Below are 24,435 nucleotides of genomic sequence, written 5' to 3' on the forward strand. Positions count from 1 at the left end.
TAGCTTGAAAAGACCATTTATTAATCTTATATATTTACAACTCATGGATTAAAATATCTATTACCAATAAGTTATTTTGTTTGCAGGGTTTTTTTTTTTTTGAGACAGAGTTTTACTCTTGTTGCCCAGGCCGGAGTGCAATGGTGCCGTCTCAGCTCACTGCAATCTCCACCTCCCAGGTTCAAGTGATTCTCCTGCCTCAGCTTCCCGAGTAGCTGCGATTACAGGCATCTGCCACCATGCCCAGCTAATTTTTTGCATTTTTAGTAGAGACGGGGTTTCACCATCTTGGCCAGGCTGGTTTCAAATTCCTCAGCACAGGTGATCTGCCACATTGGCCTCCCAAAGTGCTGGAATTACAGGTGTGATCCACTGCACCCAGCTCAGGTTCTAACTTTTTACATTCTTTGTTCTAGATATTTTGAATCACAGTATCTGGCTATCTTAGGAAATTTCAGTGACAGCCCATTAACAGGCTTTCTAGAAAGTTCCTTATCTCTGAAAAGAAGGTCCTACTGACTCTCAATCTCTTTCTTGACCTCATGATCCACCCACCTTTGCCTCCCAAAGTGCTGGGATTACAGGCGTGAGCCAAAGCGCCCAGTGGTCCTACTGACTCTCTTGGCCACTGCCACATACAGCTTCTAAATAACCTATTGTGAACAGCACATTCATTCCAATACAAATAATGACATTGAGTGACCAATATGAAATATATACCAATATCATTCCAATGGCAAAGTTTAAATATATAACAGCAATTCAATAATGAACACTAGTTGATTAAATAATTGAAAACCAATTGGAATTTCTTCAAGAAACACACTAAGGAGGAACACAGAGGCAGGACAAGGATTATTTATGAAGAATACATCGAAGAAATCTGACACTCAAATAACAAAAGCCCCTCCAGGCTAAATAGTTCCTTTGTACTAATTTTTTTACATCCCAAATGAAAATAGTTTAAAGCTTTATGAAAATTACCATAAATTACTTCCTCCATAACTTCTCTTGCATGGTTCTAAAATGTTTATAATGCTATAATTTATTTACTTAATTTTATATGAAGATATAAAAAATAAATATCATCATGCATATTTTGTTGACATTTTAAAAACCCACAAATAACTTAAAATGCTATTTAGAAAAACTGCTCCTACATACTTGTTACTTATGGAAGATTCAAGCAAGCCTGAGTTTTTATGGCATCCTCAAACTGAAAAGGCTTCCAAATAATCAACTTTATTATTATTTTGGGAATAGAGATGGGGGTCTCAGGCCATGTTGTCCAGAATAGTCTCAAAGTCCTGGGTTCAAATGATTCTCCCAACTTGGCCTCCCAATGTGCTGGTATTACAGGAATAAGCAGCCACCGCAACTGACCAAAACAAGCCAATTTAATGCCCTTAAGTGGTCAAAATATAATAATAAGGAAAATAAAACAATACAAGCCAAAATCGGAGTGGAAACACCTTTTTCGCTATAGGTTTTAATTGAAAAGATCTATGAACTAAAGGGAGTCTTTTCCAAGGGCATGCTGGAAACAGAAAATGAAATGACAGAAACTTCCCATATTTCTTCTCCTTCCTCGGGCATTGTCTTATCCTATTTGTTTCCTGAAACATCACCCATTAAAACTCTTATGATTAAAAAGACAAAAATAAGTATTTATAAAAGTCCATCAGATTCCTCAGTAAAGCTGAAGTCACATACTAGAGACAGGTGGTCTGAAGGATAATTGAAGGAAGGTAGCCGGTTGGGTCCGATCTGTTCTTCAGTGAGCAGATCGAGAGCAGACCTTACATTGAGAGCGTGTTTAGAATACCAGATGTAATCCAGGGTGTGCCTGCACTCCCCTGAGGTCCGGATCTTCCAGGTAGTATATGGGGGTTCTGACTGCCCGTCAGCACTCAGCAGCTTGTAGGCACTGTTCAGGTTGAGGCTGGAGGAAGCAAAGTGTTTGTAGACCTCTTCTGTTGGCTCTGCGTTGAAGTCACCACACACAATAAGGGGAATCTTGGCTCCTTGGGTGATGTTTTGCAGGTTCTGAAGGAGGTCACAGCCTTGAGCTGATCGAAACCGCTCCCAGCCAGTGCGTGCTTTTAGATGGGTGACGGCAATGCAGAACTGTCGGCCTGACTCTTTGCATTCCAGGGTCTGTGCAATGGCCACCTGGTTGGTTTTCAATGTCATGGCTGTCAGCCTAATATTGGCACTGTTGATTAGTTTGAATCGGTTTTGGAGAAAAAATAAGGCACAGCCATCTGGTCCATTGTTATGCTCCACATCTAGACAAGGTGACCAGGGTTTGGGAAAAAACGTGCCTTGATAGCCTAGTCTACTGAGGAGTGGTTGGAAGGTGTCAAAATAGTGGTCCACCTCCTGGAGGCACAATATATCAGGCTGGTAGGCCAGGATTTCTTCCAGGATGAGACATTTCCTTTCTTCCCACTTGAGTGCTTCAACGGGGCATTGTACAAAGTTGTCTTTGCCTTCTCCAAGAGCTGAAAAGAAAAAGCTAGTCAGTTGTCAGCTCTTACAGAACCATGACTTCAAAGTACCAGGAGTTTTGGCATCACTCAAGACCCTTAGAATGCTGCTTCTGCTTCAGATGCTTTGAGTGGTTCTCTGTCCAACTGTATTACCCCATCCAAACTAAATCACCTCTCACTATAAGGATGAAGCAAACAGGTCTTTTGTTTCAAAACTATTTCATGTAACTATATTCCAGGATATTAATGTCTTACAGGCCATGTGCAGTGGTTCATGCCTGTGATCCCAGCACTTTGGCAGGCCGAGGTGGGCAGATCATGAGGTCAGGAATTCAAGACCAGCCTGGCCAATATGATGAAACCTTGTCTCTACTAAAAATACAAAATTAACAAGGCATGGTGTGGCACACCTGTAGTCCTAGCTACTTGGGAGGCTGAGGCAGGAGAATTGCTTGAACTCGGGAGGCGGGGAGGCTGCAGTGAGCTGAGATCATGCCACTGCACTCCAGCCCGGGTGACAGTGAGACCATCTAAAAAAAAAAAGATCTTACTTAAGGAAACTGCTTTGCAGTCCCAGTGATCTAAGCTATGTCAAATGAAATAAATGTAAAATTTTTTTTGTTGTTAATTAAAAAAAATTTTTTTTAAACACCAAGTATTAGTTTTAAAAACCATGTGAACTGATACAAACAGATACTACTCAGAATAAATTGGACTTTTTTTTTTTTGAGACAGAGTCTCACTCTGTTACCCAGGCTGCAGTGCAATAGCGCGATCTTGGCTCGCCGCAACCTTTGCCTCCCGCGTTCAAGTGATTCTCCCACCTCAGCCTCCTGAGTAGCTGGGATTACAGGCACCCACCATCATGCCTGGCTAATTTTTTTTTTGTATTTTTATAGAGACGGGGTTTTACCATGTTGGCAAGGCTGGTCTCAAACTCCTGACCTTAGGTCATCTGCCTGCGCTAAGCCTCCCAAAGTGCTGGGATTACAGGCATGAGCCACTGCGCCCAGCTGAACAGGACTTATTTTAAATGGGCAGCTTTTCCAAGAAAAAAAAAATCAGGGCCTGGTTTTTCTAAAAATCTCAAGTGCAACATAAAAGGCAATGCTACATAAAGTTGATTGGCATATCTGTTTTTTAATTTGGCAAACCCAGGAAAGAAGTCCTTTCTACCATAACAAAGCTTTTTACTAATTTATTTATTTTTTTGACACAGGCTCACTCTATTGCCCAGGCTGGAGTGCAGTGGCTCAATCTCGGCTCACTACCACCTCTGTCTCCCAGGTTCAAGCGATTCTCTTGCTTCAGCCTCCCAAGTAGCTGGTACTATGGGTGCATACCACCACACCCAGCTAATTTTTTGGCATTTTTTAGTAGAGACGGGGTTTTACCATGTTGGTCAGGCTGGTCTCAAACTCCTGACCTTAGGTAATCCACCTGCCTCGGCCTCCCAATGTGCTGGGATTACAGGCTTGAGTCACTGCACCTGGCCACAAAGTAATTTTTTTTTTTTTTAAGTTTTCAAAATGTCTTTAATAGGCCGGGTGTGCTGGCTAACGTTTATAATCCCACAAAGTAGTATCTTAATCAACAGAGAACTGAATACTATCTCATACTTTGTTTCAATTTAAAAAACAAAACAAAACAGAGAACTGAAACAACATCATTTTGGTCTCAAGTTATATAAATGAGTATAGATAATATGACCACAAAAATACCTAGACTCACCACCACCCACACAGAGCTGCCATTCCCTGCAGAAAGTTCTGTGATATCCATTCAGTTTCTTCCCTGAAAATGCTATCGTAGTGCTACGGACTGAAGCTGGGGCAACACAAAGGTTGAGGCTGTTCCATTTAAATGCCTAACAAAATGTGGGGCCCTTTAAATTCAGATCTGCTGGGAAGTAGGATAGTCCACAAACATGGAAGGTGTAAAGAATAAATGTCGAGTTACTTGTTTTAATAGTGAAAATCAGGCTGGGCGTGGTGGCTTATGCTTGTAATCCTAGCACTTTGGGATGCCAAGGCGGGTGGATCGCCTGAGGTCAGGAGTTTGTGACCAGGCTGGCCATCATGGTGAAACCCTGTCTCTACGAAAAATACAAAAAATTAGCTGGCCGTGGCGGTGGGTGCCTGTAATCCCAGCTACTCGAGAAGCTGAGGCAGGAGAATTGCTTGAACCCAGGAGGCAGAGGTTGCGGTGAGCCGAGATCACACCATTGTACTGCAGCCTGGGCAATGTGCGAAACTCCATCTCAAAAAATAAATAAAAATTTTAAAAAGGGAAAACCAGATGACTTCCTTTCTTAACCTCTTCTAGGAGCTCTCCATGCTGCTGAAATCACTCTATCCTTCTACACCTCCATCTGCCCACACCTCTTCCGTCAACATAAAACATCAGTGCACTAAGCATGGGCAGAAGCAGAAAGGCAGTCACAGGAAACTTGACTGCACAGGCACAAAAGCATCAGGCATACCTTGGGCGAGGATGTTCCATTGCATGACCCTGATAGGTGGGTGGGTACTGGAGCAATCTGTCCTCAGATCCACAAAATCTCTCTGGTACCGGGGAGGTCGGGTGTGCAGGACAGCCCTGCATTCCTCAAGAAGCTCCTTAGGATCAATGGGCTCCAGATGTTCTGGGTCAGGTGACACCAAATACTCTGGGTGCTGGGAGGCAGCACTGCTGTTCAGTGTCTTGGCGAGAGCACTATAGAGTCTGCTTGTACCGGTTCCCATGGAACACACTATGGAAAAGGAAATCACAATTACACATTCAGCTCCTTTTCCTGACTTCTATGCCTAGCACAATTGTAAGATAAACTTAACTGTCCACAGAAACCAGGAGCTCAATTGTTCCTGTAGTCATGTATAAAGCCATTTCTACAGGGGCAGAAAAAAGGAGTTTCCAGATTCCAGCTTTCTACTAGGACAGTTCATTTAAATACTACCCTTAAAACTAGTCTGTGATTAACAATGAAAACTCATATTCATGATTAAAGCTATTTCTACAGAGGCAGAATTAAGGCATTTCCAGGTTCCAGCTTTCTACTAGGACAGTTAATTTAAATACTACCATTAAAACTAGTCTCTTATTAACAATGAAAACTCATTTCTTTTAAGGGAAGAAATACCTTGATCTTGAGGGCCTCTTGTAACCTAGGATGTCTTTATAATTTATAAACCCAGTCTTAAAAGAGCATGGCTTAACAAAATCTACATTCTTTTTTCTATATATCTTAATAAAAACTCAAAGACTAGGTTGGGTGCGGTGACTCACACCTGTAATCCCAGCACTTTGGGAGGCTGAGGCAGGTGGATCACTTGAGGTCAGGAGTTTGAGACCAGCCTGGCCAACATGGCAAAACCCCATCTCTATCAAAAATATACAAAATTAGCCAGTGTTAGTGTGTACCTATAATCCCAGCTACTCGGGAGGCTGAGGCAGGAGAATCACTTCAACCTGAGAGGTGAAGGTTGCAGTGAGCTGAGATCTAGGCTGGGTGACAGAGCAAGGCTGTCTAAAAAAGATACAAGACATGAAAGAATAACCTAAATTAGAATTAGAAAACTCAGAAATGAGGCACCAAAAAGAATTAGCAGGCCCAGCACGGTGGCTTATGCCTGTAATCCCAGCAGTTTGGGAGGTCAGGGTGGGCGGATCATGAGGTCAGGAGTTCGAGACAAGTCTGACCAACACGTTGAAACCCCATCTCTACTAAAAAATACAAAAAGTAGCTGGGCATGGTGGTGCATCCCTGTAGTCCCAGCTACTCAGGAGGCTAAGGCAGGAGAATCATTTAAAACCCAGAGGCAGAAGTTGTACTCACAACTTCCAAGATTGCTCCACTGCACTTTAGCCTGGGTGACAGAGAAGACTCCGTCTCCAAAAAAAAAAAAAAAAAAAAAAAGAAAAGAAAAGAATTAGCAATAAAAATTAGAAATGAGAAAAAGATCAGAGTCAAACCTAAGGATTTTATTTTTAAAAATAAAAGGGAGAAAGTAGCAAATATTAAAAATGAGCAAAGACCCAAAATATGAGTAATAGGAGTTCTTATAGATGAAGACCAATGAAATGCGATAAAATAAATTAAGAAAACTTTTAAAAACAAAATACTTAAAAAGTAGATATTGAAAAAAAAACTTTGCAAACTTGAGAATATCAACCCAGAATGATCAACACCAAGTGGACTATTAAAAAAAATCAGATTATCATCAGACTTCAGCTGCAATGTTTTACGTGACAAGAAAATGAAGTAATATATTTAAAATGCATAAAGTGTAAGCCAAGGATTTTATAGTCAGCAAAACTGGACTATTAATTCCATGAGCCTTTTTTGAGGAATCTCCTGCAGCAGGGGTTGGCAAACTGCTACCAAGTAAGTGGTACTTTGTCCAGTTCTTAAGCTCAGAATGGCTTTTTTTTTTTTAAAGTAATGATGAGCCTCTCTATGTTGCCCAAGGTATCAAGCTCCTGAGCTCAAGAGATCCTCCCATCTCAGTCCCGCAAAGTGCTGGGATTACACGCATGAGCCACCACACCCGGCGAGCTAAGAATAGCTTTTACATTTAAAAAATGTGTTAAGTACACACACACTCACAAATACATGACGGGACCATTTTTGGCTCACAGAGCCTAAATATTTACTATGCAGCCTTCTTCAAAAGAAATTTGCCATACCTAGAACTAGAGAACAAGCTTCAGACCAAAATGACCAGAGACACTGGTGTAAGAACTGGTGCTGAGCACTAAACATAGAGCTACTTAGCAAATCAATTCTAAAGGAGACTTTCAGGAAGAATTCAGTATGTAATGGCTATATGGTCCAACAATGAAAATGAAGATTTAATACACCAAAAAAGGAGGAGGCAGGATGAGAAAAACATCTTCAATTTAAAATGTTTAAACTTTTTTCAGTGATCATAATTAGTAGTAGTGGTACTGGCACTGCAATTCTGAGACTGCTGTGTATATGTGAGATGAATCAAATGGGATATTCTATCATTATTCTATCATTCCCTCTTGTCTTTTAGGGGGATCTAGTTTTTGAAATGCATTTATTAGGCTATTAGCTACAATTCTCAAGGAAAACATTCTTGTTAAAAAGCCAGCTCATTTTGGACTAACAGTAGATTATCAAATCTGGTCATCTACCTTATTTGGCCTCAGAGCCTCTTGGTGCTTTTCAACAATTAAATTCACCTCAGAAGACAAAGCTTTTGAGATGCAGGATATATTGCAGAATGGCCAAATTCTAAGGCCTCAAAAGAGCAATTCCAGTCCCAGTTCTATGACTATTTACCTGTGCCAACAGACCTGCTTACCTAACTTTTTCTATGACAATTTACCTGTGTCTCTAGACCTGCTTAGACCTAACTTTAAAAAATTTAATTCTTTATTTTTTACTGAGACATGAGTCTCACTCTGTTGCCCAGCCTGGAGTAAAGTGGCTCAATCTTGGCTCACTGCAACCTCTACCTCCTGGGCTCAAGCAGTTCTCCTGCCTCAGCCTCTCGAGTAGCTGGGATTACAGGCATGCTCCACCTGTAATAATTTTTGTATTTTTGTTGTTGTTTTGTTTTTTAAGCCTGAGTCTCGCTCTGTCACCCAGGATGGTATTGAAATCCTGACCTCTCATGATCCACCCGCCTTGGCCTCCCAACGTGCTGGGATTACCGGTGTGAGCCACTGCGCCTGGCCTAATTTTTGCATTTTTAGTAGAGATAGGATTTCACCACGTTGGCCAGGCTGACCTCAAAACTCCTGACCTCAAGTGATCTGCCCACCTTGGCCTCTGAAAGTGCTGGGATTACAGGTGTGAGCCACTATACCCAGCCTTTTTTTCAAAGGGCCTGTTTTTTTTTGGTAAGGGCCTTACTCTGTTACCCAGGCTGGAGTGCAATGGTATGATCATAGCCCACTGCAGCCTCAACTCCTGGGCTCAAGCCATTCTCCCACCTCAGCCTTCCGACTATCTGAGACTACAGGTACACAGCACCATACCCAGCCAAAATCTGCTTACTTCTCTTTAAAATGAGGGCGTAAGTGATCCTAATTTCTCCAAGATCAGGTGGAAAAGGCATCTAGGTTAGAACGGGGGAAACTTTTCAAATCTATGTTCCTATGCTCTTCATGTAACATCTCTACTGTTTTAATAAAACTTGGGCCTGGTGCAGTGGTTCACACCTGTAATTCTAGTACTTTCGGAGGCTGAAGCAGGAGGATCCCTGGAGTCCAAGAGTTCAAGACCAGCTTGGGCAACATAGTAAGACTCTGTCTCTACAAAAATAAATAGTAATCATTATTTAAAAAAAAAAAAAACTTGGATGTATAATTCAGAATTTCTGTTCTCATATTTTAAAAACAGTGAATAATTCTTGTCAGGTATGTTAACACTACATATATATGGAATAATACACTACAATGTGCCTTTCACGTTTTATTGGCATAGCTCTTTTGCCCTTATGTCATTGTAGATGAACTCATCTGAGAAAGCTATCATTAGGCTACATTTTGAAGAAGAGACTAGGTAGGGAAGAATCATTAGGATGTGTTTATTACAGTCTTGTGTCTACCTGCTTAGACCTTACAGGAAATCCAAAGGTATTCCTCAAGGTGGACTGATACAACACTGACTGCCAGCATATTTAACCACAACATGACAGAGGACAAGCCCTCTAATTATAAAGTACCTGGGAAACATCAGTCTGTTGCATAATGAGCATGAAGTTAGGACAGACGGACACAGAGGGTCCTGAAAGGCATTTCCACTCATCCACCCTCATTCTAGACAGCTCATCAAGGGATTCCCCTGTGCCAGGCTGTTCTATGCACTCTGCAACTTTTTTTTTTTTTTTTGAGACAGAGTCTTACGCTGTTGCCCAGGCTGGAGTGCAGTGGTGCGATCTCAGCTCACTGCAACCTCTGCCTCCTGGGTTCAAGTGATTCTCCTGCCTCAGCTTCCAGACTAGCTGGGATTATAGGCGCACACCACAATGCCTGGCAAATTTTTTGTATTTTTAGTAGAGACGGGGTTTCATCATGTTAGCCAGGCTGGTCTCCAACTTGTGAGTTTTGGTAAGTCACTGAATTATGCCAATGTAGTTTTTACTGAGTTATACCAATAAAATATGTGCTGATATTTTCCCTCAAAAACTTAGCAAGTATTTGGGGAGCGATTAATAGATGTGAATTCCTGAGAGAAAAACTGGGTGCTAAGTATGCAGAATCACTAGGGCATAATAAGGATTAAAACAATCAGGATGGAAAAGGACTTCAAAAAATAGGATTTAGATGAGGCTCTAATTTGGTCTATACCACTTGGTCCATCACGGGTACACTCTCATCTTCTGCCCCACTCAAACCACAGACACAAATGGTTGTTCATTTATTTTTTGTCAAACCTTTGAGCTGGAGTCGGGCACAGTGGTTCACACCTACAATTCTTGCTACTCAGGAGGCTGAGGCAGGAGGTTCACTTGAGGCCAGCAGTTTGAGACCAGCTTGGGCAACATAGCAAGACTCTGTCTCTCTAGAGAATAAAAATTAATGTCTCTCTAGAAAATTAAAAAAAAAAAAGAGTTTGAGTGCCTACTGTGTACCCACACAGTAGTCTAGCCTGGCAATATATCACTGAATAAAACAGATAAAATCTCTGCCCTAATGGAGCTTCTGTTCCTTCTAGCGAAGAGAGACAAACAAGAGCCTATATACACACATATGTATGTATCTGTGTATAGTCTGTCATACAATGAAAAGTGCTTTGGAGAAAAATAAAGGGAAAAGCTTGAACAGCGATGCCTGTGGCAGGGAGCTGCTATTGGATACGGGATGCTTAAGCAGGCCTCGCCAAAAGATGGAATTTGAACAGAGACCTGATGGTGGTAAGGAAACAGCCTCACTGGAGACCTGATAAACATTCCAAGCAGAGGGAACAGCAAGTGCGAAATCCCTGAGGAACAAGTGTGGTAAGCTTGATAAACACAGGGGATTAGGGTGGTGTGAACAGTCTGAATAAAAGGCGATGAGGTCAGAGAAAAAGCAGTGAGAGAGAGCCCATTGGGTAGGACCTTGCTGGTCTATCTGAAGACTTTGGCCTTTATCAGAGATGGGAAGCGACTAAAGAATTCTCCACAAGAGGAGAATCTGATTAACATTTTAAAATACCATTGGCTAATATATTTAAAATACACATAAAATGCACATAAGGGCAGTCAGGAGAAAACTCATTTAAAGAAAAGTGCCATAATCTAGGCAACAGACAGCAGGGGTGGACTAGGGGAGTAGCAGTGAGAGTGGTTGGATTCTCAATAAATCTAAAGTTGGAACCAGTAAGTTTTGATAACTTGGATGTGGTTTGCAACAAAGAGCAGTCAAAAAGGAGCCTGGAGGCTGGGTGTGGTGGCTCATGTGTGTAATACCAATACTTTGGGAGGTCAAGGCAGGAGTATTGCTTAGGGTCAGGAGTTTGAGACCAGCCTGGGCATGATTGGAACCCCCGTCTCTATAATAAAACAAAGCAAAAACAAATCCACCAGGTGTGGTGGTGTGCATTGACAGTCCCAGCTATTTGGGAGGCTGAACTGGATTCCTTGAACCCAGGAGATTGAGGCTGGAGTAAGCTGTGATCATGCCACTGCACTCCAGCCTGGATGATGGAGCAAGTCCCTACAGATCTCTTTAACAAAAAAGTATCAGCCCGGCGTGGTGGCTCACACCCAGCACTTTGGGAGGCCGAGGTCGGTGGATCACCTGAGATCAGGAGTTGGCGACCAGCCTGACCAACACAGTGAAACCCCCTATCTACTAAAAATACAAAAACTAGCCGGGCATGGTGACATGTGCCTGTAGTCCCAGCTACCAGGGAGGCTGAGGCAGGAGAATCACTTGAACCCAGGAGGTAGAGGTTGCAGTGAGCTGAGATTGCACTGCTGCATTCCAGCTTGGGCAAGAGTAAGACTTTGTCTCAAAACAAAAAAAGTGTCCACTTTCCAGCTGAGCAACCAGAAGGATACAGCTACCAACTACAGTGTTTGGGAAGACTTGACAGGGTTTACAGAAAATAGGAGTTCAACAATTCCATGACTGACATTCAGGAGAGAGTTACAACGTGGAAACAAACATTGGGAGATGTTAATGCACAGAAAACACTGAATTGAGTTAGAGAGAAAGGAGATCAAAGGATTGAGATTTGGAAAATCTGCAAAAGCCATGTAAAATGAGAAGCAGAACATGAGCTGGGCACCATGGCTTACGCCTGTAATCCCAGCACTTTGGGAGGCTGAGGTGGCAAGATCGCTTATGCCAAGGAGTTTGAGACCAGCCTGGGCAACATGGTGAAAGCCTGTCTCTACAAAAAATACAAAAATTAGCTGGGTGTGATGGCTGCACCTATAGTCCCCGCTACTTGCGGGGCTGAGGAGGATCACTTGAGCCCAGGCATTCAAAACTGCAGTGAGCTATGAACACGCCACTGCACTCCAGCCTGGGTGACACAGCAAGACCTTAACAACAGCACAACAGCAAACAAACCAGGGCTAAGAGGATTAATAACAAAATAAATACTATATGGACTTTGCATATTATTTGTATACTTACAGTACAGTGCCAAGGCTTACTAAGAACCACCTAGGGGCTGGGCACAGTGGCTCAGGCTTGTAATCCCAGCACTTTGGGCGTGGGTGGATCATCAGGTCAGGAGTTTGAGACCAGCTGACCAACATGGTGAAACTCCATCTCAACTAAAAATACAAAAATCAGCTGGGCGTGGTGGCGTGCGCCTGTATGTAGTGCCAGCTACTTGAGAGGCTGAGCCAGGAGAATCACTTTAACTGGGAGGCGGAGGTTGCAATGAGCCAAGATCGTGCCACTGCACTCAAGCCTGGGTGACAAGACAAGACTCTGTCTCAAAAAAAAAAAAAAAAAAAGGAACCACCTAGGGACTGTAATGTAGTAAGCCTATTTATTTATATTTGTAAACTAAAAAAGACTGAAGATTGAGGGGGCACCTATCTCTTCCCCTCATGGAGGCAGAGGTTGCAGGGAGCCAAGATTGCACCACTGCACTCCAGCATGGGCTACAAGTGCAAAAATCCATCTCAAAAAACCCAGAAAAACCCAGAAAAAAACCCAGAAAACTCCCACAAGAGGGCTAATCACAAATATATTTGAATATATGTATGCCCTTAATACTACCAATTACTACACACTTCTAAGGCAATCTAGGCAGATCACAATTCAAGTTCCTGAGAGTTTTCCATACATAAGGAAAACAGTCGGGCTGCAATGAAACATCTGCACATCAATAAGTAGAATGTTGGATGACCACCGCAAGAGTCGAAACCCATATTGACTGGGCCCACCATTCCAGGCTGTCCTAACAGCACTCAGGAATCACACAGGGCGGACTGCTCTCCACAGCTCCAACAGGATTCCTTCTCTAGCCGCCCAGCAATTGCCTGTTCTAGGCTTTGCCCAAATCATTCAGCATCTAATTACTTCTCTCACAATTAGTTTTAGCTTAGTATCTTGAAACGGCGGCCTAGTAAAAATGCTGCTTAAAAACAGATTATCTTGAGTAGGCACCAGGAAACCTTGAAGCACACACAACACACAAAACCGTAAGCCAAAACAGCACAAGACGGTATCGCTGAAACAGCAATCCAATGCTGCCATCTACTGGCCATGTGTGTTGAACCACCTCACAAAACTATGCTAATAGTAGCTGATTTTCATTAGCATCTTAGAATAGGTTCCAGAATAACTGGCCACCTTCAATAGAAGCGAGTGAAAATTCACACAAGATAATCACAAATATAAAGCAGCCTGGATGTTGGATATACAACATACTTAATATGCACTGAAGGAATCAATAAGGATTTATAACCACCAGGCTTAGCTCTATGGATCAACCAATGGCTCTTTTCCTTACACCTGGTCCATTTTTCCTACTTAGGGTATCCTTGGATATTTGAACTACAATCTCGGTTCTTTACTCACGAGACTTTAAGCCTCCTAAGGACAGGGACTGTTTCCCTTATTTATAACTTCCCCCAGGATCCAGCTTGTCCAAGAAATTCTGTGAAACGCTGACAGAGGAACAACTTTCATTGGTGGAGCATTTAATGGTACACCAATCATTTTTACATGCTGTAATCAGTTACCTGCTCAAGAACCCCTTGGCCATTATTTACACCACTTTATAGATAAGAACATTAAGGTTCAGAAGTGTGAGTGTCCTAAGTCACCATTCAACATAACTCTAGGCCAGGCGTATGGTGGCTCATGCCTGTAATCTCAGCACTTTGGGAGGCCAAGGTGGATCACCTGAGGTCAGGAGTTCGAGACCAGTCTGGCCAACATGGCGAAATCCCATCTCTACTAAGAATACAAAAAAATTTAGCTGGGTGTGGTGGCAGATGCCTGAAATCTCAGCTACTCGGGAGGCTGAGGCATGAGAATCACCTGAACACTGGATGCGGAGGTTGCGGTAAGCTGAGATTGTGCCATTGCCCTCCGGCCTGGGCAACAGGAGCAAAATTCCATCTCAAAAAAAAAAGGCCATTATTAACATTAGAGATAATGTACCAGCCTGCTTCCATATATTTTCATTATTCTGTCCCAAATCTGGTGAAGTAGGTATCATATTCACCACTTTCCAGGCATGGATCAGCTAACTCCACAGGTTTCTCTAGATTGCACAACTAGTAAGGGGGCTGGCCCTAGAGAAAGGTACCTGCACTTTGGACTGCTGCTCATCAGCCTCTAGCCATGCTGACACCGCATCAGGGCACCTGCAATGCAGCTGTCCTGCCTGGTCCCAGGCACACACAGCAGCCCATTCTGCACGCCAGGAAGAAACAGAGGTCAAGTTACATCTCCTCCATCTGCCAACGTCACTGCCATCACATCACACACACTGACACAGCACAGAGTGTACAAAGCAGTGTCACGATCCACGTGGCATTACCAGAGATATCAAGTGAAGGTCAGAACTCTCAACCTAATGTGTCTAAAAATACAAGCACCTAGACTGAGCGTGACAATCCAAACAACCTCTCTTTGCCAGGCTGCAGCCACAGACCAGACAAAGCTGAAGCATCTTCCAACAAGGCTGAGCTATACCTTCAGCCATGACAGACTCCTATGGAAAAGTTCGCTAAGGGGAAGGAAACCCCTCCACGATAAATGCTTAGCTTAACATGTTTGATTGTCTGTTGGCTGACAAATCATTTCCACAAGCTGGGCTTTTCTAGGGCAATCCTCGGAAATAAAACGTGAAAGCAAAACCTAAAAATCTGGTGATTCCCGCTCACTAACATTTCTGGGACATTCGGAAAATGATGTGTTTTTAAGTTGTGAGTGGAAACATGAAATGATAAGGAGCCTTCTGCCGACTGTACAGAGGCCTCTCTAGATCAGGGATCTACCAGCTGTGACATATGAGCAAACTCTGGCAGCATCTTGTCTTTGTGCTGTCTGCGAGCTAAGAAAGGCTTTTATATTTGTAAATCGTTGGAAAAAAACACCCTTAAGAACAGTAATATTTCATGACATGTGAAAATGACATGAAATTCAAATTTTGGTGTCCATAAATAAAGTTTACATATTGTATTGTCTATGCTGCTTTCACACTACAACAGCAGAGTTGAGTAGCTGCAACAGACATATGGCCCAGAAAGCCTAAAATATTTACTAGCTGGCTCTTTATGGAAAAAGTTGGCCAACCTCTGCTCTAGATTACGATAAAATGAGCCTTTAGCCAGGCACGGTGGCATGTGCCTGTGGTCCCAGCTACTTGAGAGGTTGAAGTAGGAGGATTGCATGAGCCCAGGAGGTTGAGCCTGCAGTGAGCTGTCTCTGCACCACTGCACTCCAGTCTGGGTGACAGCAATATCCTGTTTCAAAAAAAAAAAAAAAAAAAAGGCCAGGTACATTGGCTCACACTTGTGATCCTGACACATTGGGAGGCTGAGGCAGGTGGATCACTTGAGACCAGGAGTTCAAGACCAGCCTGGCCAACATGGCAAAACCCTGTTTCTACTACAGATAACAAAAAAAGTTAACCAGGCCTAGTGGTGGGTGCCTGTAGTCGCAGCTACTCAGGAGGCTGAGGCAGGAGAATCACTTGAACCTGGGAGGCAGAGGTTGCAGTGAGAACTACAACCTAGGCAGAGCTTTTTGAATCCTGTTTCAAAAAATATATATATTTATGTTGCATATCACTGGGCAAGTTGGACATCACTGGGCAGGTTGGTTCTAGGCCAAGACAGCAGTGGAAAATATATTTTACTTTCTCTCCTTTCTAAGATCTTGAAGAAATAAAGTACCTATATTTGAAACTTTTTTAAGAATATCAATAACATTGGAAAACAAGAAGGGATGCATGACATCAATGGAGCAAAAATCTGGTGGAATTCCAAGACGACAGAAACAAGTTTGAATTCACAGAGAAACCAGAGTGAAGGAAAGGGCAGTACAAGTTACCAAAGGTAAATGCGGTTTTTCCCAAGAGCACCTTGAAGAAACTCCAAGCTGAGTCAACAAATAGAAAGGGCAGGAGAGGCTGAGGGGGTAACTGTTAGGACAACGTGTTCAAGAATGAAAGCAGACGGCGGCACTAGTTACACACGTCCCTTCTCTCAGACAAAGCCGGGAAGGGTGGCTTTTGCCTGCCCCATAAAACCAAAGAATGCTCCAAGGAAAGAGGTGATGGCTTTAGAATGGCTGGCAAGGGTGAATGGACCTGAAAGAGAAGCAGACCAGATCAGGAGCTAACTCTGAACCTCAAGGATGGTTTTAAAAGGCAGAGCAGGGGTTGGACTGAAGAACACAGAATGAAACCCTCCTTTCTTTGGCAAAGGTGGTAGTTACCAGCCTGCTCCCTCTCATGCATTCAACAAGGAAGCCTGGCTGCCCACTCTCCAGATTACCTTTCCACTCAGAACATGCAGATTGGCTGGGTGCAATGGCTCACGCCTGTGATCCCAGTACTTTGGGATGCTGGGGCAGGAGTTTGAGACCAGCTTGGCCAACATGTGGAAAACCCGTCTCTACTGAAAATACAGTAATTTTTGTATTATTGGGCCAGGCATGGTGGCGCATGCCTGTGGCCCCAGCTACTTGGGAGGCTGAGGTGGGAGGAGAGCTTGAACCAGCTGAGGTTGTGATGAGCTGAGGTCACACCACAGCACTCCAGCCTGGGTGACAGAGCGAGACTTTGTCTCAAACAAACAAAACAACATGCTAACTCCCCTCCTCTCCAAGAGAAAGGCCTAAAGGAGAAACAGGCACAGACATCTTGATATATTTAAAGTACAAAAGACATTATAGACACGAAACTGTCTTCTATGAAAAAAGGAGCAATTAAAGAACTAGAAATGTCTAGGAACTTAAAATGACTGCAGAACAGAAATTTTCAGAAAATTTCATGAAAACAGAGAAGAGATAAAAACACTAAAACATGAATGGAGGCCTAGCTTGGTTCCTCACACCTGTAATCCAGTACTTTGGGAGGCAGAGGTGGAAAGACTGCTTGAGCCCAGAGTTCCAGACCAGTCTGAGCTGAGATCCCTGTGCCTGCAAAAACAGAGAAACTAATTCTAGAAATAAGTCTCAGTGAGTCTATCTGACCTACAAGATTTGAAAGATAAATATTGTCCTTCAGCAGACCTTCAATGATAGTTAGCATGAAAAAAAGCAAAACACACAAGAGGAAATAGCAAAGTATTATATCCCAGGTATGATTAGAATCTGCAGTGTAACTTACTTTGCACCCTGTACTGGACAAGGTATTTGGAGTCACAAGCATATTTGCAGACCAGCAGACAGGGCTGTTTAAGTACTGGAACCTCAGAGTTGGAGAAAAGACAGAAAAGTAGGGAAAGAAAGACAGCTGGAGAGGATGCAACAAGACCAGGGAATTTCCCGGGTATCCTTCTGAAACAATTCTTACTGCCACTTTGGATGCATTGTAACTTTTTTTTTTTTTTTTGAGATGGAGTCTCGTTCTCTTGCCCAGGCTGTAGTTCAGGGAGCTTGCTACAACCTCCACTTCCCTGGTTCAAGCAATTCTCCTGCCTCAGCCTCCCGAGTAGCTGGGATTACAGGCACACACCACCACATCGCGCTAATTTTTCTATTTTTAGTAGAGATGGGGTTTTGCCATGTTGCCCGGACTGGTCTTAAACTCCTGACCTCAAGTGATCTGCCCTCCTTGGCCTCCCAAAGTGCTAGGATTACAGGCGTTGGTATGAGCCACCGTACCCGGCCAGCATTATAACTTCTCAGCACTTATTTTTATGGACTTGCCAAGAGTTCAAGAGCAGCCTGGGCAACACAGTGAGACCCTGTGTCTACAATAAATACAATAAAAATGTTCCTTTCTGCACAACTCTCCACAGTCCAACAGCGGTCTCTAATTTTTGGAGACAGGAAAATCACACCATTGAGAAACTTAGAAGAGGCTTTTAGTAAGCATTTAGTAAAACGAGCCCCCTCACAGGTGTCGGCCTGTGTTGTTAGTATGTGGCTGTCATGTACCCGGGACTATAGAAACAGCAGATGCTCAGGCCTCACTTGCTGTATAAAATCCAGAAGATCTGAATGGGGCCCATACATTTTTTTTTTGATGCTGGATGGAGAAAAAAATTGTTATAGGGACATTCAAATTGGATGGTACCAATTTTGTTTAGCCTTCTTTCTCCTGGGCACTGCTGCCCACATCCTTACACGGAATTCATGCTAAGCATAAGTGTTGCTTTGAGGCCACAAAGAGGCAGAGGACAGCTAAGGTTTTCACTTGAGGTCTCACTGCCTCCGTGGGAAGGTTGATTTTCTCCCATTCTAAGAATAACAATAAATAAAAAATACCTTAGCTGCTTTCTATGAAAGTCCAAGTGGGTTTACTATGAGGCTAAACACCCATGCCCACTGTTGTTCAAATTTCTAACTATTTACTTAAGTATGATAACCACCACTTCAATGGGTATCAAAGCCCTATCAACTGATTAGTCAGGAGTGACTCTAACAACAAATACAGATGTTGTGTCTCCCTAACTCCAAGAAGCCAGAACACAATTGCCTCACTTTTCTTTTAGTAAACATCATAGAAACCACCTCAGTTACATAAGTTGTATGACTACATGGATACATGCAGACACAAATTTCTTCCCCCCGACTTTTTTTTTTGAGATGGAGTTGATGCCCAGTCCGCTCTTGTTGCCCAGGCTGGAGTGCAGTGGTGCGCTCTCAGCCAACTGCATCCTGTCTCCTGGATTCAAGAGATTCTCCTGTCTTAGACTCCTCAAGAGTAGCGGGGACTGCAGGCATGCGCCACCATGCCTGGCTAATTTTGTTTTTTTAGTAGAGATGGGGTTTCTCCATGTTGGTCAGGCTGGTTTAGAACTCCTGACCTTGTGATCTGCCTGCCTCAGCCTCCCAAAGTGCTAGGATTACAGGTGTGAGCCACCGTGCCTGCCCTGGAATTTCTTTCCTTTCTTAAAAGCTGCTTTTGCCTGGGTCAAGTCTGTAAATCCAGCACTTTAGGAGGCTGAGGTCGGAGCACTGCCTGAGCCCAGGATTTCAAGACCACCTTGGGCAACATGGCAAAGCCCATCTCTATGAAAAAATTCTATTTTTTTTTTTAAAGCTGCTTTTGTTGAGGCCAATGTTCATGCTCAGGGGTCTCCTGAATTGCCTTAGGCCCCAAGGTCAAAGATCTTTTTTTTTTTTGAGACGGAGTCTTGCTCTTTCGCCAGGCTGGAATGCAGTGAAACTATCTCGGCTCACTGCAACCTCTGCCTCCCAGGTTCAAGCAATTCTCCTGCCTCAGCCTCCTGAATAGCTGGGCCTACAGGGGCGCACCACCACGCAGAGGTAAGTTTTGTATTTTAGTAAAGACGGGGTTTCACCATGTTGGCATGTTGACCTTGTGACCCACCTGCTTTGGCCTCCCAAAGTGTTGGGATTGCAGGCGAGCCACTGCCAGAGTCTTGTTCCTACTCTGTCGCCAGGCTAGAGTGCAGTGGCGTAATCTCAGCTCACTGACACCTCTGCCTCCCAGGTTCAAGTGATTCTCCTGCCTTAGCTTCCCAAGCAGCTGGGAGGTATAGGTGTGCACAACCATACTTGGCTATGTTTGTGCGTGCGTATTTTAGTAGACAGGGTTTCAACATGTTACCCAGGCCGGTCTTGAACTCCTGAGTTTAAGTGATCTGCGCCTCGGCCTCCCAAAGTGCTGAGATTACAGGCATGAACCACCACATCAGGCCAAAGAAGATCTTAAGGCTCTTCCAGAATCCTCTCTAGAGCTTCTCAAGCTTTCCAGGAATAAGTAACTCTGGGGAAAGGAGGGGTAGAGCTCATAAATACACTAAATACACCCTAAGCTTTCTGGAAAGAATCCCCTGGGACACTTGTTAAATATGCGCTTCACCAGATTTCTCCTCCGGAAACTGACTCATGCAGAAGGATGAAAGACCAGAAATCTGCATTTTAACAAGAGTCCAAGATGACTCTGCCTGCAACTCTCTTCCTAAGATGCTTGCCCCTGCTCCTGCATGCACCACCTTCTTCCAGGCAGTGTGTGTGTGTGTGCGCGCGCGTGTGTGTGTGTGGTCTTCCTGCTTGCCCCCCCACCACACACAATCTGTCCCCTTTGAAAGCACCCTTCTTTTTCACCTATTCAAAGCAAACTGTTTCTTGACAGATTCAGCCACACTGATTTCTCTTTCTTCTCAACTCCAGCTGCAATTAGTCATGTTGCCTTTTCATGTACTATTCAATAAAGCTTGGGGATAAATTGCCATCAATTAATCTTATTTATTTGTTCTAGATAAAAGTCTAGTGTTGAGATAGCAAGCAAGGTTAAATGATTTGCAAATGTTAATGGAAGTATGTGGAATGTGAATCTGGAGCCAGTTATTAACACCAGAGGCACCCCCCGACCCCCCTTCACCACATTGAAACTGTTGCCATTGAATGCTACAGAAAAATCATACATTAGTTTTCCCATAGGAAAGCAATTTATTCCATAGCAGCTTGATAATTACAAGCTTTCCCATTTCTTCTCTCTCATAAGCAGTTTACTGGCATAAAGGACATATTAAATAAAGCTGCCTTCTCAAATGAGCTGGTGGCATTTGCCTTTAAAATTGTACCATGAAAAAAGCAAATGTTCTAATGGTGGAGAAACAGTTCAGCCAACTCTTCATTCTCTGAGGAGGAGGGATGTGGAGGATAGCATTTATAAACCCACGGATGACTTCCAACTGTGTTTCATCCAGTACAGTAACTGCGGCAACTGCTACCTCTTATGGGAGATGCTATCCTTGCTTGAGAAAAGGAAGCCAAACACTGAGATCATCCCCAAGGTCACCTTTTAATTCTAACAATCTGGAATTTGGTAACTCCAAAGGGACTGTACTTTTCTTCCAAATAACCACCCATTGCCAAGAGGCATAAGTTATGTGGGAACTGATTGGCAAATGTGGACAGATGTTGGGACTCACTACTCACTAATATAAAGCACTGGAGGTGAGAGAAGCTTTCAGCCCCTTCAATGTCTCTCTCACATATGGGTGCCAGATGTCCAAATTTGGGGGCATAGATGAACAAACCAGAGTTATTATTTTGTCATTTCATTTAGTTATGTGGAATCCAAGGCACATCATAAATGACTTAATAGGTCTACAGTAGGATCCAAGAATCTGCATTTTTATTTTTATTATTTTTAAAATATTTTTTTAAAATCAATGAAACCTTTTAAATTGCCCCGGCTGGCCTGGAACGCATAGCCTGGCCTCCTCAAGCACCAGGACAATTGGCCTGAACCACTGCAGGTCCCAGAGTCTGCATTTTTAAAAAAGCACTCAATAGGCTGGGCCCAATGGCTCATGCCTATAATCCCAGAACTTTGGGAAGCCAAGGCAGGTGAATCACCTGAGCTGAGAAGTTCAAGCTGAGCCTGGGTAACACATTGAAATCCCATCTCTACTAAAAATACAAAAATTAGCCGGGCACAGTGGTGTGTGCCTGTAGTCATAGCTACTCAGGAGGCTGAGACAGGAGAATTGCTTGAGCCTGGGAAGAGGTTGCAGTGGGCAGAGATGGCAACATTGCACTCCAGCCTGGGTGACAGTGTGAGAGATCTTGTTTCAAAAAAAAAAAAAAAAAAAAAAAAAAATAGAATTAAAGAGCACTTAATGCTGGTTCTGAAGCACTTTGGAAAACAATGTCCATTTTGCAAAGTGCCTCTTCTCTCACTCTTCTCATCTGTGTCCCATGCCTTTTCACATTTACTCCCGCTTTTCCCAAACAAAATGCTTTAATCTCTTCCAATCCTAACCATGCTTCAAGATCCAGCTGAAATGCCACCCACTTCTAGAAGCCTAAAAAGGACTCCTGCTTTCCTGCACCCTTGTGCCGTGTGCTAGTCGAGAGAATAAAAGGTGTTTCATTTCATTAAACAGCCATTTCTTTGTGCAAATCTCATCTCTTACTGGGCAGTAAACTCCTCAGGGACTGACTAAAGCTCATGTTCGTTTTACCTCCTGTAATAAAGCAACTACGTTGTGTGAGACATTCTGTAAAGATCTGGAATGACTGAACAAGCAATGAATGAATCAATGCATGCACGTGCTTCTTCCAACAAGCTGCTGAAGCTAAAACTGCATGAAACAGGAAAATTTAGCAACTGCCTACAAAAGTTTAAGTACCATAAAGTCCTTCAACTTCCTTATCTGTAAAAGGAGGGGATTTCAGGGGATTTCTTAAAATAAGTTCATTAAATACTTTCTTGGATCAAAAGCCCAACATTCCAATCTGACCTGATTATTTATTACTCAGATAACACAGCAATCTCTGTTTTACACAAGCTAACTGTATTCCCACAACCGGTCTATTTTTAAAATTTTATAGCGACTGGGTCTCACTCTATTGCCCAGGCTGGTCTCCAACTCCTGGGTTTAAGCAACCTCCTGCCTCAGCCTCTCAAAATGTTGGGATTTACAGGTGTGAGCATCCGTGCTCGGGCAACCACTTTTGTTAATTAAGGAAAGCTACATTTATCCTATTCTTTCTACTGCTCAATTTGTCTTTCTTAAATTAATCCAAAAACTTTACTAGCAAAATGTAGTTATACTCTGGAATGGATATACAAATGTCTTAAATAGCAATAATCTAACTTGAAGGCAACCAAAATATACCTTAAAAAATGTGTTATGGCAGGGCACGGAGGCTCACGCCTGTAATCCTAGCACTTTGGGAGGCCAAGGCAGGCAGATCTCGAGGTTAGAAGTTCGAGACCAGCCTGGTCAACATAGTGAAAAATCCATCTCTACTAAAAATACAAAAAATTAGCCGTGCATGATGCGGGGTGCCTGTAGTCCCAGCTACTCGGGAGGCTGAGGCAGGAGAATCACTTGAACCCAGGAGGCCGAGGTTGCAGTGAGCCGAGACTCACCATTGCACTCCAGCCTAAGCGACAGAGAGACTCCGTCTCAAAAATAAATAAATAAAAACCAATAAAATTAAATTTAAAAACGTGTTATGAATTGCCAGTTTGAAAGAAAAAATTTATCAATTTTAAAAGTACAATTAATCTGTGGCCATGGTAACGTGTGCCCAGGCAGAAATCGAGGAGGCAAAAAAGGAAAACTCAGGGTAGTTACTATGACGTATAAAAACAGCTCTTGGAGAAACAAAGGCCACACTTTTACAAGATCTTAGGTACACAGGACAAAATGGTGTTAAGTATCAAGAGTGGAAGGCTCCAAAAAAAAAAAAAAATCCAAAGAAACGTAAAACGAATCAATGTGTTATTATCACGACTTAAAAAATGTAATATCTAGACCATGCAAGCCATGAGCAAACAAACATCATTTAGATTTTTTTTTCCATAAAAATTTCCGTTAAGTCGAGCAATGAAAAGTGTAACCAACATAGTAACTCGCGGCCTCGGAAGGGGGAAACTTAACGTAGGTCGAGAGCAAGAAATCCTCAAAGCACGGCCTCCAAGGATCAAGCAGGAACCTGAATCCTGTCTCCCACGTCTTACCAGTCTTGATACAAACCCCAGGCAAGTCGGGGGACAGAGAAAGAGGAAAAAGGGAACAGAGAAGGTTGCTCCGGGAAAGGACCCACTTCCAGGCCAGACCCCACGACCAGCAGCCCGGAGCTTCCCATTCATTCCGCGCTGTTTCCAGGTAGCGGCCACGCGTTGGTGGCGGTGGCGTTCTCCACCCGGAACGGCGGTGCACTCACCTGTTCGGGAACACGACCTCACGGCGCCCGAGGCCGCCGCCAGCAGCCGGGGAGATGCGGGCCTAGGGGCAGCCGCCGGCGGGGAAGACAGGCGGCGCAGCCCGGGAGCGGGCAGGCGGCGCAGGCCGGGCGCGTCCCTCTGCAGCAGGGCCGAGCAAAGCCGCCGCGGGCTCTGAAACATGCCGGGCGCCACCGCCACCACCGCGGCCCCTCGAGCGCCCGAGGAGCGGAGCCCGGCTGGGGGCCAAGGGCGGCGAGTCGAGCCGACAGTCTGGGCAGTCTGGGCGGATGCTCCCAGGCTCCTTCTCGCGCGGCGCAGGTCCTGGGGAAATTCCGGGCACCCGAGCCCGAGAGGGAGGCGCACGAGCGCGGCGTCTGCACACTCTGCGGTGCGATCTGGAGAGAGCTGCAGGGCGCTCGGCAAGCGCTGCGCGCTGACAAAGCGGGCGCTACCAAGATGCAGCTGGAGGGGGATCAGCGGGACCCTGCTACCGCACGGCCACGCCTGGCTCCCTCGACCCGGGGTAATCCTATTTTAAAAGGAAGGAAGACTTAGACTGATCTATGGGTTAGAAACCCTAGGAGGTCTAAAGAAAGAGGTATCCTTTGAAGCGGTTATGAAGTAATAAGAGTCCCCTTCGGCTAGCCGGCATGGAAGCGTCCACCGGCTGGGAAT

At 43.9% G+C, this 24,435-nt stretch overlaps 1 protein-coding gene across 1 annotated transcript; it reads right to left on the bottom strand.

Moving 5' to 3' along the window:
* On the bottom strand, positions 1–24,145 carry NOCT (nocturnin). The gene is made up of 3 exons (XM_002745404.6): positions 23,760–24,145; positions 4,975–5,244; positions 1–2,504 (listed from the first exon to the last, which is right to left on the bottom strand). Exons 1-3 carry the CDS (start codon positions 23,938–23,940, stop codon positions 1,669–1,671), a joined length of 1,287 nt encoding a protein of 428 aa, XP_002745450.1. The 5' UTR covers positions 23,941–24,145; the 3' UTR covers positions 1–1,668.
* Between the last annotated feature and the right edge of the window lie 290 nt (positions 24,146–24,435).

Source organism: Callithrix jacchus, chromosome 3, assembly GCF_049354715.1.
Source record: "Callithrix jacchus isolate 240 chromosome 3, calJac240_pri, whole genome shotgun sequence".
Taxonomy (NCBI): domain Eukaryota; kingdom Metazoa; phylum Chordata; class Mammalia; order Primates; family Cebidae; genus Callithrix; species Callithrix jacchus.

Bases quoted from the DNA above. Each gene is read 5' to 3' on its own strand.
- NOCT (XM_002745404.6), bottom strand. From the start codon at position 23,940: ATGTTTCAGAGCCCGCGGCGGCTTTGCTCGGCCCTGCTGCAGAGGGAC. The intron at 5,245-23,759 runs GTGAGTGCACCG...CCTTTTCCATAG, and splicing joins GAGGTCGTGTTCCCGAACAG to TGTGTTCCATGGGAACCGGT. The intron at 2,505-4,974 runs GTATGCCTGATG...TTTTCTTTTCAG, and splicing joins ATGGAACATCCTCGCCCAAG to CTCTTGGAGAAGGCAAAGAC.